We start from the raw sequence: 15,245 nt of genomic DNA on the forward strand, positions 1-15,245 counted from the left end.
CTCTCAACTGCATAGTTATTGAGGGGGTCACACTGGTACCGGCTTATGTTTTGACATTCAATCGACGATTTAAATCCCTGGGCAGCCACCCAACAATCATAATGGAGATTGAGCCTAGGACAACATTGGTACCCGATTTGGAGCATCCAGATGACGGCCAGTACATTTGGTTGCCAATTCTGGTGCTATTAGGAGTTATTGTGCTCGCGGGCCTGGTAACTTTTACTTTTACCATCTTATCTCTATTGATATTTGTACAACTGCATTTCCCTTATTTGCATATGCGTTTATACAAACCACATAAAGGTTTATGCCATGTCACGTAGCCGTCGTTCACTCAACTGCGTTTACTTCAAGCGTCGCAGTGCCACGCGTAATGGCTACGCCAATGTCGATGAAGAGGATTCTGATGTATCCATGGTTGGTGCAGATGATTTTGGCGAATCAAATGCTATAACAAGTCTCTTGGATGCTCGCTTACATATAGAACCTGTCTGTACCATTCACTTGTCTCTATATATTTTATATTAACGATATTTATTAACAGCGATCCGAGGGTAATCGACAGTCGAGCCAATTACACCTTGACGCAGATGACATCGCCTTGCGTACCTAGCAGAGGGAGTTCCCACATTGCTTTAACAAAGGACAATCGCTTACAAATTAAGGAAAACAAAAGACTATTTACTGGCTTATATTGTTGTATACACACTTTCGTTTTATTGTCTACGTTATCTTTTGCTGTTAATGTCAGCTCAAAGTGAAGCGTAACTAATACGCCTTGTCTAAACGTGCTAGACATTTGTACATTCGTTAAAAATATGTGCCTATTATTTTCACTGTTAATCAACGGTATTAGTTGCGTCTAATAGACGCGTTGTTAGATCATAAAAACCAAAGAAAAATGCACCGCCCAGTGTTATCCAGAGCACGCGTGGCACAATGCCGGCAAACAAACTGGAATAGATAATAAATATACATACGAACGAAACACAATAACCAAATCATTCAAATAATGTTTACCCGCTGATGCCGCGCTCCATATAAATGCCATGTAGTACAGCTGGTATGGTGCGCCGCCGCGCCAAGCTCTCACGATCTGCGAGCATTATGCGCGTCTTGACCACATCCAGCGGCGTTGTTAAACCAGCCGCAATGCCACCCGCAACGGCTCCGCACAGAGCAACAGAGAAGGGTGTCGACTCATAGCCCGTCACTGGCGTCCACTGTAGCTTAAAGTATTCCCACAATGGGAACTGTATAAAACTGAAAGGGATTTCACGCATGATCGTTGAACCGAAGCCCCGATAGAGCCCACGTCGCAGACCCTCAGTGCGATAGGCGCGCAATAGAATTTGCAGCGCCGTCTGGTGTTGTTTGTGGCCCAAAAGCGTTTGGGAACGTTGCTTGGCAATTTCTACAGGTACACGTATGAGGCAGGCAAGCTATAGGAGATGCAGGAGAGGAATGCTTAATAAAGTCCTTTTGAGCCAACTGCAACCACTTACCACTTCCGCGCTAGAGGCTGCTGCCATGTGTACAAATGGTGAATCTTTGGTGTTGCTCACGGAGCTCAGCAGCTGCTTGCCACACTCGTATGTGCAAAAGAATAAGGCGGCAGTGGGTGCGCTGCCAGCTGCTGCTGGCGCCAAGCCTTTGTATATGCCACGAAAGCCGCCGGCGCGCCAGAAACCCAATTCGCTCTGTAAACGCGTCTTAACCGTATCGATGGGAAAGAGTGCAATATCCACAACAAATCCCGCGACGCCACCAGCCTAAAATGCATAAACATAACAGATTGAATTTGTTATTGATATCATGTCACAACTTACGATAAGCGCGTGCAGAAATGTTAGCTTTGAGACCGGCTCTTGCATATCGATTTGCGCCGGAATTGCGGCGGGCGCTAATTCCGCTGCCATTTGTTAGTAAATTGTTTAACAGTTGGTTGTCCTATAAACACATGATGCAACTCAGTTGTTTTTATTTAAAAACAAACTCCAAACGAATGTGGTTGTTAACGTAACAGCAACATCAAGAAATAATACACCAGCGCGCCGAAGATTGCATACGCTTCGACATACATGAAGGTGTTGTGTGTGCTTGTTAAAAATGCAAATAAAATAAAAATGTTTAAAGTTAATTACAAAAATATTTAGCACTACTACTTTGATTGCTTTAATTATTGAATTATTGGAGGGCATTAAATGAGCATGCGTTTATCCCAATCGAGATTTCTACTGTATATATTGACAACTTTAAATACTAATTTAGAAATTTGTTTATACAATATAATACAATATAAATTCGTTTAAAACATTTAGGTGTATTTTTTTTTATATAATTTTACCAGTTGTTACAAACGTAATGACAGCCACATAATTCTCATCCAAATTTAAAGAATATTTATGACGTCACGGATTTGCGCCAGTGTTGCCAAGTCGATAGCTCATTTGTTTACGAAACGATAATTTTGCTTTAATCATATCGAAATAAATATCGCTTCGCAAACATATGGTTTTGCGTTTTGGCCGTGGTTACTGACAGCAATAAGAAAAGGGTTGAGCAGCTTTGCACGGCGCACTTGAAAAGGCAAATAAATCACAGTACGAAACATGGCCATACGTTTGACGCACAGATTACTGCAGGCCCAGGTTCCGTTCCTGACGCGCGTAAGTTGCGACGAGTAGGATAGTCCCCTAGTTGACCAACGGAGCGGCTGGCCAAGAAAATTACATAATGTGTTGACTGTGGAGCATGGATAAAAACTGAACTGAGAATTTCATTTTGCAACCTTTGCAGGGCTATCCGCTGCTCGTGACTAAGGAGAAGACCGAGGATGTGGCTCATACGAAATCTAAGTTGCAAAAGAAACTAACGGTACATATTTGAGGTTATAGAACTAATATATGCATTAGTAACTGCATCTGCTGCTGCTCCACCAGGGCACTGATATACCCTCGGCGCAATATGGCGGTCGCCATGGAGTCACTATGCTGCCTGGCGGTGGCATTGGACCGGAATTGATGGGCTATGTGCGTGAAATCTTTAGGTACTGTGGCGCACCCATTGATTTTGAGGTAATCGACATTGATCCCTCCACCGAGGGTAACGATGATCTGGAGTATGCGATTACCTCCATCAAGCGTAATGGCGTTGCGCTCAAGGGAAATATTGAGACCAAGTCACATAGCCTAGATGAAACTTCACGCAATGTGGCTATACGTAATGAGCTGGATCTCTACGTGAATGTCGTTCACTGCAAATCATATCCAGGCATTCCTGCACGTCACAAGGACGTTGACATTGTGCTCATCCGCCAAAACACGGACGGTGAGTATGCCATGCTGGAGCACGAGTCTGTCCAAGGTGTTGTGGAGAGCATGAAGGTGGTGACTATCGACAATGCTGAGCGTGTGGCACGGTATGCCTTCGAGTTTGCGCGCCAGAACAATCGCAAGCGCGTGACGACCGTACACAAGGCCAACATCATGAAGCTGTCGGACGGTCTCTTCCTGGATGTGGCCAATCGTGTGCACAAGGATTATCCGGAGATAGAGCACAACAACATGATCATTGACAATACTTGCATGCAGGCTGTATCGAATCCGCATCAGTTTGATGTCATGAATATGACCAATTTGTATGGCACCATTGTGTCGAATGTGCTTTGTGGATTGATTGGCGGCGCCGGCCTCATCTCTGGACGCAACTATGGCGATCACGTGAGTATCATAGTTTAGTGTTGTGTATGTAAGTATATAGTTTATAGTTTGTTTTGTTTTTAGTTTGCTGTCTTCGAGCCCGGCACCCGTAACACTGGCACTGCCATTGCTGGCAAGAATATAGCCAATCCCGTGGCCATGATCAATGCCAGCATTGATATGTTAAATCATTTAGGTCACAAGGATCATGCCAAGGTTATCTATGATGCCACCTACCATACGATTGTCAATGATGCCATACGCACGCCAGGTTTGATATATGAAAAGCAAGTCGGTGTTGAATTTTGAATGTCAATTCCAAGCTGCCTTATTTGGAATTTGGTTCAATTCTGCACAGGCCTATTCAACTTTATAAAACTCGATATTTTATAACAATTTCTTTCCTCCCCATATAGATCTGGGCGGCACGAACAGCAGCACGGACGTAGTTGAGAACATACTCAAGATCTTGAGTACAAAGCGTGTTAATTGGTAAAATAATTAACCTGAGTTTAATATTTAAGCATATTTGTTTTTGAGAGAGCGGGAGGCGCTCGCTTCAGTTGGCGCTCTCCTTTAGTGCTGTATTTAGTCGTATAGAGTATCTATATGTACCATCTATTCGCTTGTCCTATTTACTTCACTGTTACACGATGCTGTTAAATGCTGCGCCTATTTTTTGTATTATTTAATAATTTCATGCTCTTTTGTATTATTTCCACTTCAACTTGAACAGAACTGTAAGTGTTATACGTAATTTTGCTGTTAAAACTGTTAAACTTAACTGTGTCTAACCCTAAACCCCAAACACAAACACGAAATTTACTAATTTTATAACAAGATATGTTTTGCCTTAAGTTGTTTTATGTTGTTTTTTTTTTTTTTTATCGATTCTAAGTAGAAGTATTTCCCTTAGTACCCACAACACAACACACAAACACACAGAAACACTCACACGTTTGTAGCTGCGTCAACACCATTGTATTCCTTTTGAATGTATACCCAAAGTATTTATATGTGCAAATCTAACCGACATATTTACATTTATTTTTCTACTCCCCAAAAATACCATGCTTAACCGTTCCACAGGCCACATGGAAACTATTTCAACCAGTCTTAGGCACCCTTTCCGCATACGAAAAGTCAAAGCCATACTAAACCGCAAACAATTTAAAAAGAAAAACCAAAACAAATAAAATTTCATATTAACCCTGAACTAAGCCAATCAGAGCCAACTGTTAAAACGAATTATTTCACCCTTAAGCCAATGCATAAAGCGGTTATTGTGATGTCAATAAATATAATTAGAAGCAATCCATTTATTTATTTATGTGGTCAAAATCAAAACATTTGCGCTGCTTTACCAAACAAATCTCCCCGCCCCGGGCTAAGTGTTATGTGTTCTGTGCACCTCCGATGTTCAAAGTTGTATACTACAGGTAATATGCATTTTAATGGCAAACTATATATACATATATACCATATAATATTTAATACTATATAATACGATACTTTATTTACTAGTATCTAATTCATTTTATATGTTCTATTTCACAGAATTTCTTACGCTCAGCAATGTTTTGAACATGACCTACTTTGACTCTTTAATTTGTTCACCCATTAGGCATATACATAATCCCTAAGCAAAAATAATTCAACCTACTCTATTTTGCAAGTTTTGAAGGTGTACAGTGAAGTCATATAATTGTGTATTAAAAACATAATTATAACAATATTAAATTAAATTCAGACAAAATGTATTATTCTGTTCGAATATTTATTAAATAACGAAAATAACAAATTTCTCAAATTTGTGACTTTTATTATCGGAAAAAAATGTAGAAATATGGTCTACTAGACTTTTATATTACAGTCAATTCTCTGCGAAGGAACGAATCCATTATTTAAAAAATCGAATGTGCGGTCTAATGTAAGCGATCGGCAAACAAGGGTTAAGAAAGCTGTCGCGAGATCTTAGGCAGTATAATAGAGTATAGAATCAAAAAAATCAAGAATATCCCACAAATAGCAACCGACCAGAACTAAAGTCCTACGAATGATGCTCATTTTATTTGAATAATTTGGAATCTCGCATCCCCAAAATGTGGACAAATGGCATACAAGGGTTAATACCCATCAGAAGCGGCAAAATATGCAGCCAATTCTAACAGTGGGTTAATCTTCGTATACATCAATACAAACACAAAAACATTTGTTAGTTTCGGTCACTTTATATCAGAAAATTTTGTTTTTATTTAACCTTAAAAAAAACGTCGACAAATAAATCAAGAGACCTCCACAGATATAGTAGCCGCTTAGAAACGCAGCTTCTGGAAGAACCACTTGTTCTTGCCCTCTTTGTACACCGACTCGAATTTGACGCGAGTCTGGAAACGATGCGTCTTGCGCTTAACGGGATCCTTTAGATCCTTGGGCGACAGTTTCTCGAAGCTGATGTCGTGCGCTGTGTAGCGTGTGGGCATCAGATGGTTGTAGTTCAGGCTCTTCAGGAAGGGCTTGATCTTGGACTTCTTCTTCAACTTGTTCTTGCCCATCTTCTTGGTCACCTTGCGTGGGTATCTGTCGATGCCGGCAACGAGCGCATGACCGAAGGGCTTCTCCGGCGTACCATCATCGGAGGTCTTCACAATGATGGCCTTACGGCCGGCGTAACGTCCACTAAGGACGATTACGATTTTGCCCTGTTTCATAATTTTCCTCATCTTGGCGGCTGTGCATGCAAACGAGTCGATTCCATTGTTGTTGTTGTTGTTGGCAGCGATGTAGACGTTAGCATCGAGAGAACATGCAAAGTAAATGTAAAATAAATACAAGGAATTAGCACAAAATCACTTTTATGTCGCTCATTGCACTTAAACAAATGTTGTCAACCAATTATTTGCACTAGCATGTAATTTTTTAACATTATTCAAGAAGAATATTTTGATTTGTTTGTCTATTTTCACAATTCTTTTGTGTGACCCAAATATGTTTGAGTTAGACAATATTTGTATACAGGCATAGTTTACACTATTATCATTTCATTTGCGCTTGAAATAATAAACGTTGTTTTGTTAATACACCAAATTTATACGATTTTATTTTAGGCATAGTTTTAACGCGAACTTACAGGTCTGTTCGCTGACCGGAAAAGAAAGAAAAGAGTGACAGCTACGTTGACAGTTGGCAGCACGCTTGGCGTTGCCACTTAGGGCTGTTTTATCGATTGCAAAGATCTGGCAGCGCTGAAAATACAGCGCTAGTGCAGTGCACGCACAACAGTTGCTAAACAGTTGAGCTGTTTAAAACAGTGCAATACCTTGTTATATATTTTTAATTATTTCAAATAGAAAGTTATATATGCAATATACAGTTCATTTTATTATTATTTTCAAAGTACTGTTTAGTAAGTTGAAGCAAATCCTTTATTATATTTATTGAAGTGAAAAACTCACTTAACCTCGATCATTTAAGAAGTGAGTTCTTCATTCTATTGCGAATATTACAAAAAATATTATGAGAAAAACAAAAACAAAAGATTTAGGTGTAATTAAAAGCTAAGGGCAAAAAATAACTTTATATAGTCCATGTCTGTTGAAACATGACTGCCTGTTCATATGCCATTGCGAAAGACCATTATGACGCTAACTTTATCCAAGCGATTTTTAATGTTGTAACGACTGCCTGTAAAACAGAATTTATTAAAAAAATATTTTATATGTTTGGGGTAGTTACTAGGCAAATGGTTACCCTTTCTAATTTCTATAGTATCTCCCGTGTACAATATATCTTGGTAGCTCTCCTTCGAGTCCGGGTTGATAATCTCAAACCCAAATTGGCCGTGAAGCGCCACAAAACGCTGTGGCAGAAAGACATAAAATTAAACTTTATTAAATTAATTATTTTATAAAAACGAACCAATGTGTTGGTCTTGGCGCGTTTCAAGCCGCGTTGTTGCAACGGCTGGAAGCGCATGTAGCCCATAGAGTAGAGATCATCGGTATGATAGAAGGCATACTCAATGCCGTCAATCTTCGAGAAGTGCAAGTTGGCTGCACGTGCTGCAATCAACAAATAATATTAACTATGAATTTTGATACATATATAGCTATATAGATTGGTAACCTACAGACGGTCATGGAATCGGTCTTGATTTCGCTAACTTCAGTGGTGTCTGGCAGCACATCCCTGTCGCCACATAGCCAGGCCATTAGGGTTTCCGATGATTGCTCGTTCGACTGATTGTGGAGCGGGGAAACTGGTGGCAAGTCAGGCGTTTGGTTCAAGTCCGGTATAGTGATCTCCTGTTCTTCCGTTTGAGCAACTGTATCGTTATCTTGCTTCTTCTTGCTACCTTTCTTGGCTTTAGTTGTTTCATTTGACTGCTTAGCGCTGTCCACGGCTGGCGTCCTTTTTTTGCGTCCCCTTCTTTTAGGCTCAGCTGGCTGCGCTACCGGCCCATCATCCGCCTCTTCTTGTTCGATTATGCCACTAAGACGGCTTATGCCTGAAATGGCATCCGCATCGGTTGATTCGCTGTTCTGATGCTGCAGTGGCGCTCGCTTGCGCTTGCCACTCGTACTGCTGTTTGGAGTAGCTGCTGCATTTCGCGGCGTGCTGCTGGACAACGGTGGTCTTTTCATCAAAGAATTGCCGCTAGCTGCAGCTGTTTGCTTCTTGGGCTTGCTGGCCGCTGTCTTTAATGGGGACTCAAACGTTTTGCGCATAAACCTAAAGGGATCGCTTATGGTGTGCACCCAAGTGTTGCACAGCTGCACCTGGCCGCGTCTGGAGCGACGCACTCCGGCTATGACAGAGAGCGAGTAGAAAATACATTAGTAATTGCTTTTATTCATAAAGTACTTGTGCTTACTTGTGTTGGCATCAGCTTCGTCTTCAGTCCCATCCGACGGCAGCGTCTCGTTGGCTAGATTAATGCGCAGATTACTTAGTTGTCGCTCCAGATTACTCTTTTGATTACGCTTGGCACGTGGCGCTGGCGCTGTTGGTTTCTTAAAGACATCGTCTGATAGCGGCGGTTGCTGTGCTTGTTGTTGCTCCTGAATGGCCGTTTCCTGTTGCACCTGCAGTTGCTCTTGTTGGTGAGTTTCCTGCTGCTGCTCTTTTTGCTGTTGCTCCTGCTGATGCTTCTCCTTTTTCTGCTGGTCCAGTAGAAGCTTCTCTTTCTGTTGCTCCTCCTTTTGTTGTTTCGCATGCTTCTTTTCCTGCTGCTGTTTCGACTGCTCCATTTCCTGTGGCAGCTTCTCCGCCTCCTTTCTTTCCTTCTGCCTTTCTGGCTGCTGGCTTTCCTCCTCCGAGTGCTGTATCTGCTTGAGCTGCCTCTCTTTCTCCTTCTGCTGCTTTTCCTGCCTAGAAGTATTCAGCCGCAGAGATTTTTGCGCGGCTCTGCTGGTGCTTGGCTGCTCACTTGTCATAGTCTCCTCCAGCGTTGACGGCTGAGTTGTGGGAGCTTGCTCTATCAACTTATCAATTTGTGAATTAAATTCTGCCGGCGGCATCAGTTGTAGCTGCTGCAGCTGCAACTCTTCCTCTGCATCTGTTACGGGCACATCATTGAAAGCCAAGGGTGGTGTTGCTAGTACGCGCTCAAGCAGCTGCTGCTGTTTCCGCTGCCTGGACTTGGATTTGCGAAACTGTGCGGGTGGCGTGCAGACCGTCTGCAGCTCATATTCCTCGCTCTATTTAGAGTGAAGATTGGTTATAAAATAATTTGTAATCATTTTGCTAAAGCAATTACCGTTGACAGTTCTCGATGCCTGGAGCGCAAACGTCGCAATGGCTGTTGCTGCCTTGTCGTCTTTTGATGATACAGCACCTGAATTGAGCTGTTCCTGAATTCGGCAGGTGGCGTCGCTGGCGAAATGGATGCCGCCTCAAATGTTTGCTAAAAAACAAAGAGTTATGAAATTGGGAAAAAAAATTTAGCCCAGTTGAAATATAAAATTCTTACCATAAGCGTTTCACGGCGCCTAAGGCGCGAGCGTCTCTGATGCTGCCTAGAGCTGTCCTGATGGGATTCCAGCATGGTGCTATCCCTAAAGCCCATAGGCGGTGGGGCCGGCGACGAAATAGAAGATGCAGCAGACAGAGATTCATTCTCGGATGCGGGTACAGTTGTTGCCGTTGTGTTCGTGCGTGGCGAGGGCCCAGCTTGCTCGTTCGGCTCTGCGAGATTACGTCGCAATATCTCCCATTCAATGTGCTGGTCCAACACCAGCTGCTGCTCTGTGGGCTGCTCTCGATGACCGTTCACTGGACGCTGCCTGCCCAAGGAGTTGCGTTTGCGTAAATCCATAATCTCATAATTGCTCATGCGCGCCAGCTCGATGGCAAACTGTTCGCCATTGATTGCTGGTTGGGAGGGTTTATTAAGTACCGTTTGGCGCTGCATATTTTTGCCACGCTGACGTGAGTTCCTGGTACATGAACGATGCAAGTCGAGCAGCTGCACAGAGCTCTCTACACGTTGCTCACGCTTGCGTAAATTACGTTGCCTGGTGGTTTTGTCACCGGCGGGTGCTAGATTTAAAGGCGCCCCACTTGCCTGTCGCTCGTCGGCGCTCTCGTCATCGGTCATAATGTCATCCTGCAAGGCAGGCGGACTGCGGGAGGTTTGCATGCTACGACTGGCCATTGTTGCAACCGGCGTTTCCACTTGAGCGGCTACATCCACATGCGCTGCAGCTGGCTTCGAGCTGAGCGTGAGCATTGTGGCCATGGGCATAACCACAAAAGGCGCCACCATCGCATTGCTGGACATATTTTGCAGCATGTGCTGCATCGGCTGAGACTGCGTTTCGGGCACAATGTATTCAGGTTCAGGCTGAGTGTGCGGTAACGTAATACGCGGTGGCGTATCCTGCGCTAATAACTCCAATTTAGCTGCTGACATTGCTGCCTGCTCTCTCGTACGTGCCATACGCACGCCCGTCTGTCTAAGCGAAGTATTATAAATAGAGTTCGAAGTGGACCGTTGCGTGCGTAAATTATAAGAACTGCTGCTACGCGAGGGCGACAACAGCAATTGACCCGGTTCAGGACCAACCTCTACAGTGTAGGTGCGTCCTTTGACAGCGCTTCTATCGGGCGTCGTGCAATGCTGCGATGCTAGCATCGTAGAGTGCTCGTCATTTTGTAATACTGCTGGAGCCACTGATGCTTCTCTTTGTGTTGGCTGTTCCGGCCCGGCTGGGGTTTGCTTTTCCGAAGCTGGCGTGCTGTTCACGGTGGGTAGCTGTCAAAGCACATTAATTAGCAGGCACATCTTTGAGTTACTCGAAAAGCTTACAAAATCTGAGTCGTTTGACGAGGCATTGTTGAATTCCTTTAGCAAGTCGCGACGTCCACAGCTGCGCGAGCGTCGATGTATGGCCACGCGACGCAATCGATCCGAGCCTGGCACATGAACGCCGCTGCGTCGAGAGGTGGATTTGCGTGGCGAGGTAATAGGAGACTTTGGCGCTGGCGGCGTAGGGGGTGCCGCATTTTCTGGGCGGTTTAAAACCAGTGAAGCTTCTGGTTGCGCTTTCGGCTCAGCTGCCGTAGGGGGTTGGTTGGTAATCTCGCGCAGGGGCTGCTCTTTGGCTGCTGCCGTCTCCTTTGCAGCTGCCGGTTGCGATTTTGGCGGCAATTTGACCAAATCCACATCAAAATCAAATGTGATGTCCAGGTCCCCAAGGACAAAAGGTGTGTTGCTCTGCGGCTTTGGTGCAGTCTTTTGCTTAAGGAAGGCGGCTAAGCGATCCGCATAGGTTTCGCTCTCGTTCAATATGTCCTCCAGCTCGCGCATTGTATTATCGCTAATTTTAGGCCTGCAAGCACATAAATATTATGTTTGTTTTCATTTTAAAGTAAATTTTCCTATTGCCCTTACATTTTGCAGGCCGTTTTTTATAAATTTGTTGCAGTTTGCTTTTTTTTACGTTTCAAACATTTTGTTTCAGCGATTACAACAAAATGATGCGCGCAGCAATAAAGTACCGTTGTCCAACACTGAAAACAGCCAGAGGCATTCAATTCTATGATTTGATACAGTGGCAGCCTTGTCGCTTTTGTAAAGCAGTAAATTGGGAATCTATATAAAATAGCATTAAAATTATATGGTAACACACAATTGGCTTAATATTCGCATACACACATACATATATCATCGAGGCATTAAATAGATTTTTCACATTGCTGTCGACGATCTGGCAGCACTAGGCTGTCGCGCGTTCACCATGTGTAACAGTTAAACAGCAGTTGAGTGTTTCAAATCAATGCAGCATTGATAACAAAATATATGATTTTATTAATTGCTAACTTGTTTACAAAAAGACTATATACTAATCATTGCGATGTGTATTCTATTACTATTCTCTCTGATAATAGTAAAAGAAATGCTCAGTTCTATTTCTTTTTTTGTATAATCTTAAAAGTATTGCGTCTATTAATGACATAGCTGAGCGCAGCTGCGACGGTTGTTACGCCTGTTAAATACCAAAGTCCATGCAACGCCGGATGATCTATGGAGTTAAATGTGAGAATAAAACTTCTAAGAACATTATTTTTATATGGCCTACCAATATAATTCCATATGGGCGCACCCAGACTAATGCCAATTGTGGCCAACTGCACGCCAGTGTTCACCTTGCTGATAAATGTAGGTTCTAATTGGGCGGTCACATGGGTGGCATCAAAATATCGTGAGAAGGTTTTCTGCAGAAGAAATAGACATAATTGAGTTTTAAAAATTAGTAGTAAATGCTTGAGAGCGGCTTACGGGGGGTGGGAGACTTATGTAACGTATGACGAAACCAGCGGCAATTAGGAACACATCCCGGAACACAACAACACCGGCCAGCCACATGGGAAGCAACTCGCTGTAACACAATGAAATGACCAAGGAGCCCATGAGTAGCTTATCAGCCATGGGATCCAGAAAGGAGCCGGCTTTACTCGCCTGCGAAGGCCAACGGCGCGCAATCTGACCATCAAGCTGGAGTGAGTATATAATAAATATAGTCTTATTGCAGCTAAAAAAAAAAACCCACCAGATCTGTAATACCAGCGACGACAAGCAGGCTCATGCCCATCGTAAAGTCGCCTTGGACAATAACATAGCCAATATAGGGCGAGAGTATGGCACGACTAATGGTCAGCATATTCGGTATGGTCATGATGTTCTCACGCTCCTCGCGTATCTCGACAATCTTCTCGCGCACTCGCTCCTGCACCTTGTGACGCGCCTCTCGTATATCATCGACCAGGAAGTTCTTGCGCTCTATAAACTCGGCACGCTGTTTATCGATGACACCTTGAAGCAAATCCCGTCCTTGCAGTGTGCGCAAATGCAGCGTCTGCTTCTTGGCATCGGCATAGAGCCGCAACCTAGCCACATCCCAATTGCGGCGCTGATTGATGTCCAGAAAGGAAATGCGTATAAAGCCGGTCGCAGCGGCATAGCGATTCAGGCAGTTGACAAAACTGCTGCCACCTACGCCGAGCACATGCTTCAGTGTTGTTGCGGCTCCATGGTGTAGACCACCGGCGCTGAGCGGACGATGCATTTGACGGAAGACAATGGCGGGCAGCATTTCGTTGGCTCGGCTAACAATTCCTCAAACTTAACGGAATTTAAATACTTTTTTACGCACTGCAAATACAAACAAATTCAAGTTAATTTTAGTAGTCGAGCGGCCTTGAACGGATGCTCCCCACTTGGACCAATCGGTAACAATATCATACCATTTGATGTCCGCGGACTGCCTAAATAATTGGGGGCAGTACAAACACAGCTTGTGTGTACGAGCCACGGGTCAAAAATTACATTAATTAAAATTTTAAACAATAATTTAATGAATCGAATGTTGTTTTTTATTACACAAGACGGACGCGAGGGGTTGCCACGTAATTTGCAAGTGCTGCCAGCTGGTCTTCGTATGCTAAGGTGGCAGCACTACGCAGACAACGTCGACTGACGCTTGGCGCGCACATTTCAAATTGTGGAAACTGAAGTATGAACTTTTAATCATAATAAGCTTTATTTTTCTTATTAAGGCTACTTTTGAAGTCCTTTTCTTTTAACAAAAAGCAGACGTTAAGGCCAGGCAAAGCAAATAAGACAGACATGCATATTTAAAGCGTTTTTTTCTTATTAATAAGCCCATTCAGCCGCAGAGGGCAAGAGGACCAGCCGCAAGTGAACTGTACTTGTCAGTCATTAAATTGGATTAAATTTAATTATGCGTTCACTTGCCAAAAGAGGCCACTGACAACCGCTTTGTATATGCAAATGAATTCGCGGTAAAAGTTTATTACTTTATATAAACATCAGCAGCTGCTCGACCATGGCCATGGCCTTATCCTTAGCTTTATCAACGCAGCCGCAGCTAATGAATTAAGTGAAAGTAGCGCAAGGAATCTTCGTAGCCATTAATGAGTGCCAATAAGGTTGAGGCTGAACAAACAGCTGCTCATTTATTAAAATGCTATCAAGCGTCGCTTTTAACCCTCAATGCATTTGGTGAAAAATGTATTCACACACACATACGCTTGTAAATATGCGTTTTTGAGTGTATTACAGAAAAGCAAATACAGCACATAAAAAATTAAAAATGCAACTGCACGCTTGTACATATGCTCAATTAAAAATCAGAGCGCGTCTCTGAAATGACATCCATTAAATATTAACACAATATGGCATCGCCCGGGGCGCTGCTTCCGCTGACGACACGCCTCGGGATGCCTTTTAAGTTCATAATTACGAGAAGGACAAGGCGACAAAAGTAGTATGCCAAAGAAATTGCAGGCCTTGAGGCCTTGCTGCAGATAGTTAAGTAGCTCTGTCCCTGTCCCTTTTTATCGCTCTCACCAACAGCATTACAAATAAAGTGCAACAGCAACAAAAGGAACAACAACAACAACAACAATGTCATGGCATCTCAGATATTATTTTGCACGGACAAAAGCATATTAATTTTTGACATCCTGTGATTCCTGCCACTGAGTAGCTGCATGCAATCAGCTATTATCAGCTAAAAGTGTGAGCAAAAGAGGACGTGCAACAGATAGAGCAACCGAAGCATACGAAATTTTCAATTAGGTTGGCAGCGTTTCGTTTAAAAATTCTTAAATTGTGGGTTAAAGTAAAATCGTAACAGTTGGAATAGTTATTAATACTATTGTTTGACATTTAAAAATTGATATATATATTCGCTTCACATAATTGATTTCTCTTTATACTTTATTTTATACCTATTTTCTAAAATACTCTATTTATAATTGTTATGAGTCCTCAAAGATATCTTTTTGTAGCAAATAATATATTCTATATTGCAAGCGTACAGTAAGTAGCATAGCATAATACAATATAGTAGGTTCAGCTTCTATCTTATATTTATATCGTTTACTGATCCTTTTAACATTTATCTAAGTGTATTACTCTGCCGGCACTAAAAGCATAGGTTTTGCAGCTTATTAACTTTATTATACATTTTTTTTTACATTTTTTGTCCGCATCATCGCGTTTCATTAATCAAA

The 15,245-nt window shown here is 42.7% G+C and overlaps 6 protein-coding genes and 1 long non-coding RNA gene across 9 annotated transcripts; 3 read left to right on the top strand and 4 right to left on the bottom strand.

Annotated features, from left to right (window-relative positions):
* Nucleotides 1-16: 16 nt before the first annotated feature.
* On the top strand, nt 17-707 carry LOC6632980 (uncharacterized). Its single transcript, XM_002056447.4, has 3 exons — nt 17-215; nt 307-492; nt 548-707. Exons 1-3 carry the CDS (start codon nt 102-104, stop codon nt 614-616), a joined length of 369 nt encoding a protein of 122 aa, XP_002056483.2. The 5' UTR covers nt 17-101; the 3' UTR covers nt 617-707.
* Nucleotides 693-2,367, bottom strand: LOC6632981 (S-adenosylmethionine mitochondrial carrier protein homolog). 2 transcript variants are annotated; one of them, XM_070207664.1, is made up of 4 exons: nt 2,351-2,367; nt 1,509-1,775; nt 1,024-1,445; nt 693-957 (listed from the first exon to the last, which is right to left on the bottom strand). In XM_070207664.1, exons 2-4 carry the CDS (start codon nt 1,533-1,535, stop codon nt 843-845), a joined length of 564 nt encoding a protein of 187 aa, XP_070063765.1. In that variant the 5' UTR covers nt 1,536-1,775; nt 2,351-2,367; the 3' UTR covers nt 693-842. The 2 variants fall into 2 exon arrangements, with proteins under 2 accessions (XP_070063765.1, XP_002056484.1); XM_002056448.4 differs by lacking the exon at nt 2,351-2,367 and adding an exon at nt 1,833-2,111.
* A 126-nt stretch (nt 2,368-2,493) lies between these two features.
* Nucleotides 2,494-6,435, top strand: Idh3g (Isocitrate dehydrogenase (NAD(+)) 3 non-catalytic subunit gamma). Of its 2 annotated transcripts, XM_032433837.2 has the most exons (7): nt 2,494-2,672; nt 2,803-2,880; nt 2,946-3,725; nt 3,789-3,975; nt 4,121-4,196; nt 4,794-5,143; nt 5,262-6,435. In XM_032433837.2, the coding sequence occupies exons 1-6, from the start codon at nt 2,616-2,618 to the stop codon at nt 4,822-4,824; spliced, it is 1,209 nt and encodes a 402-aa protein (XP_032289728.1). In that variant the 5' UTR covers nt 2,494-2,615; the 3' UTR covers nt 4,825-5,143; nt 5,262-6,435. The 2 variants fall into 2 exon arrangements, with proteins under 2 accessions (XP_032289728.1, XP_015026153.1); XM_015170667.3 differs by lacking the exon at nt 4,794-5,143 and having other exon boundaries at nt 2,496-2,672.
* On the bottom strand, nt 5,916-6,967 carry RpL27 (ribosomal protein L27). Its single transcript, XM_002056450.4, has 2 exons — nt 6,835-6,967; nt 5,916-6,435 (listed from the first exon to the last, which is right to left on the bottom strand). Exon 2 carries the CDS (start codon nt 6,425-6,427, stop codon nt 6,020-6,022), a length of 408 nt encoding a protein of 135 aa, XP_002056486.1. The 5' UTR covers nt 6,428-6,435; nt 6,835-6,967; the 3' UTR covers nt 5,916-6,019.
* Nucleotides 6,968-7,025: 58 nt separating this feature from the next.
* LOC138910996 (uncharacterized) lies at nt 7,026-12,583 on the top strand. Its single transcript, XR_011416264.1, has 2 exons — nt 7,026-7,110; nt 11,669-12,583. It is a non-coding gene; the product is annotated as an uncharacterized lncRNA (long non-coding RNA).
* LOC6632984 (inner centromere protein A) lies at nt 7,173-11,733 on the bottom strand. The gene is made up of 9 exons (XM_002056451.4): nt 11,599-11,733; nt 11,014-11,536; nt 9,676-10,959; nt 9,463-9,609; nt 8,578-9,403; nt 7,834-8,511; nt 7,623-7,765; nt 7,455-7,563; nt 7,173-7,388 (listed from the first exon to the last, which is right to left on the bottom strand). Coding segments are annotated over exons 1-9 (3,783 nt in total). The 5' UTR covers nt 11,601-11,733; the 3' UTR covers nt 7,173-7,317.
* Nucleotides 11,992-13,616, bottom strand: CLS (cardiolipin synthase). The gene is made up of 5 exons (XM_002056452.4): nt 13,452-13,616; nt 12,758-13,359; nt 12,487-12,702; nt 12,287-12,422; nt 11,992-12,229 (listed from the first exon to the last, which is right to left on the bottom strand). Exons 2-5 carry the CDS (start codon nt 13,298-13,300, stop codon nt 12,114-12,116), a joined length of 1,011 nt encoding a protein of 336 aa, XP_002056488.1. The 5' UTR covers nt 13,301-13,359; nt 13,452-13,616; the 3' UTR covers nt 11,992-12,113.
* Between the last annotated feature and the right edge of the window lie 1,629 nt (nt 13,617-15,245).

This window comes from Drosophila virilis, chromosome 2, assembly GCF_030788295.1.
Source record: "Drosophila virilis strain 15010-1051.87 chromosome 2, Dvir_AGI_RSII-ME, whole genome shotgun sequence".
NCBI classification, from domain to species: Eukaryota; Metazoa; Arthropoda; class Insecta; order Diptera; family Drosophilidae; genus Drosophila; species Drosophila virilis.

Bases quoted from the DNA above. Each gene is read 5' to 3' on its own strand.
- CLS (XM_002056452.4), bottom strand. From the start codon at position 13,300: ATGCTGCCCGCCATTGTCTTCCGTCAAATGCATCGTCCGCTCAGCGCC. The intron at 12,703-12,757 runs GTGGGTTTTTTT...TACTCACTCCAG, and splicing joins TCGCTGGTATTACAGATCTG to CTTGATGGTCAGATTGCGCG. The intron at 12,423-12,486 runs GTAAGCCGCTCT...TTTCTTCTGCAG, and splicing joins ACATAAGTCTCCCACCCCCC to AAAACCTTCTCACGATATTT.
- LOC6632984 (XM_002056451.4), bottom strand. The intron at 9,610-9,675 runs GTAAGAATTTTA...TTTGTTTTTTAG, and splicing joins GGCGCCGTGAAACGCTTATG to CAAACATTTGAGGCGGCATC. The intron at 8,512-8,577 runs GTAAGCACAAGT...TCTCTGTCATAG, and splicing joins CGAAGCTGATGCCAACACAA to CCGGAGTGCGTCGCTCCAGA.
- Idh3g (XM_032433837.2), top strand. From the start codon at position 2,616: ATGGCCATACGTTTGACGCACAGATTACTGCAGGCCCAGGTTCCGTTC. The intron at 2,673-2,802 runs GTAAGTTGCGAC...CAACCTTTGCAG, and splicing joins AGGTTCCGTTCCTGACGCGC to GGCTATCCGCTGCTCGTGAC. The intron at 3,726-3,788 runs GTGAGTATCATA...TTTTGTTTTTAG, and splicing joins GACGCAACTATGGCGATCAC to TTTGCTGTCTTCGAGCCCGG.
- LOC6632981 (XM_002056448.4), bottom strand. From the start codon at position 1,922: ATGGCAGCGGAATTAGCGCCCGCCGCAATTCCGGCGCAAATCGATATG. The intron at 1,776-1,832 runs GTAAGTTGTGAC...TATGCATTTTAG, and splicing joins CATTTCTGCACGCGCTTATC to GCTGGTGGCGTCGCGGGATT. The intron at 1,446-1,508 runs GTAAGTGGTTGC...CATCTCCTATAG, and splicing joins CAGCCTCTAGCGCGGAAGTG to CTTGCCTGCCTCATACGTGT.
- RpL27 (XM_002056450.4), bottom strand. From the start codon at position 6,427: ATGAGGAAAATTATGAAACAGGGCAAAATCGTAATCGTCCTTAGTGGA.
- LOC6632980 (XM_002056447.4), top strand. From the start codon at position 102: ATGGAGATTGAGCCTAGGACAACATTGGTACCCGATTTGGAGCATCCA. The intron at 216-306 runs GTAACTTTTACT...AACCACATAAAG, and splicing joins TTATTGTGCTCGCGGGCCTG to GTTTATGCCATGTCACGTAG. The intron at 493-547 runs GTCTGTACCATT...ATTTATTAACAG, and splicing joins CTCGCTTACATATAGAACCT to CGATCCGAGGGTAATCGACA.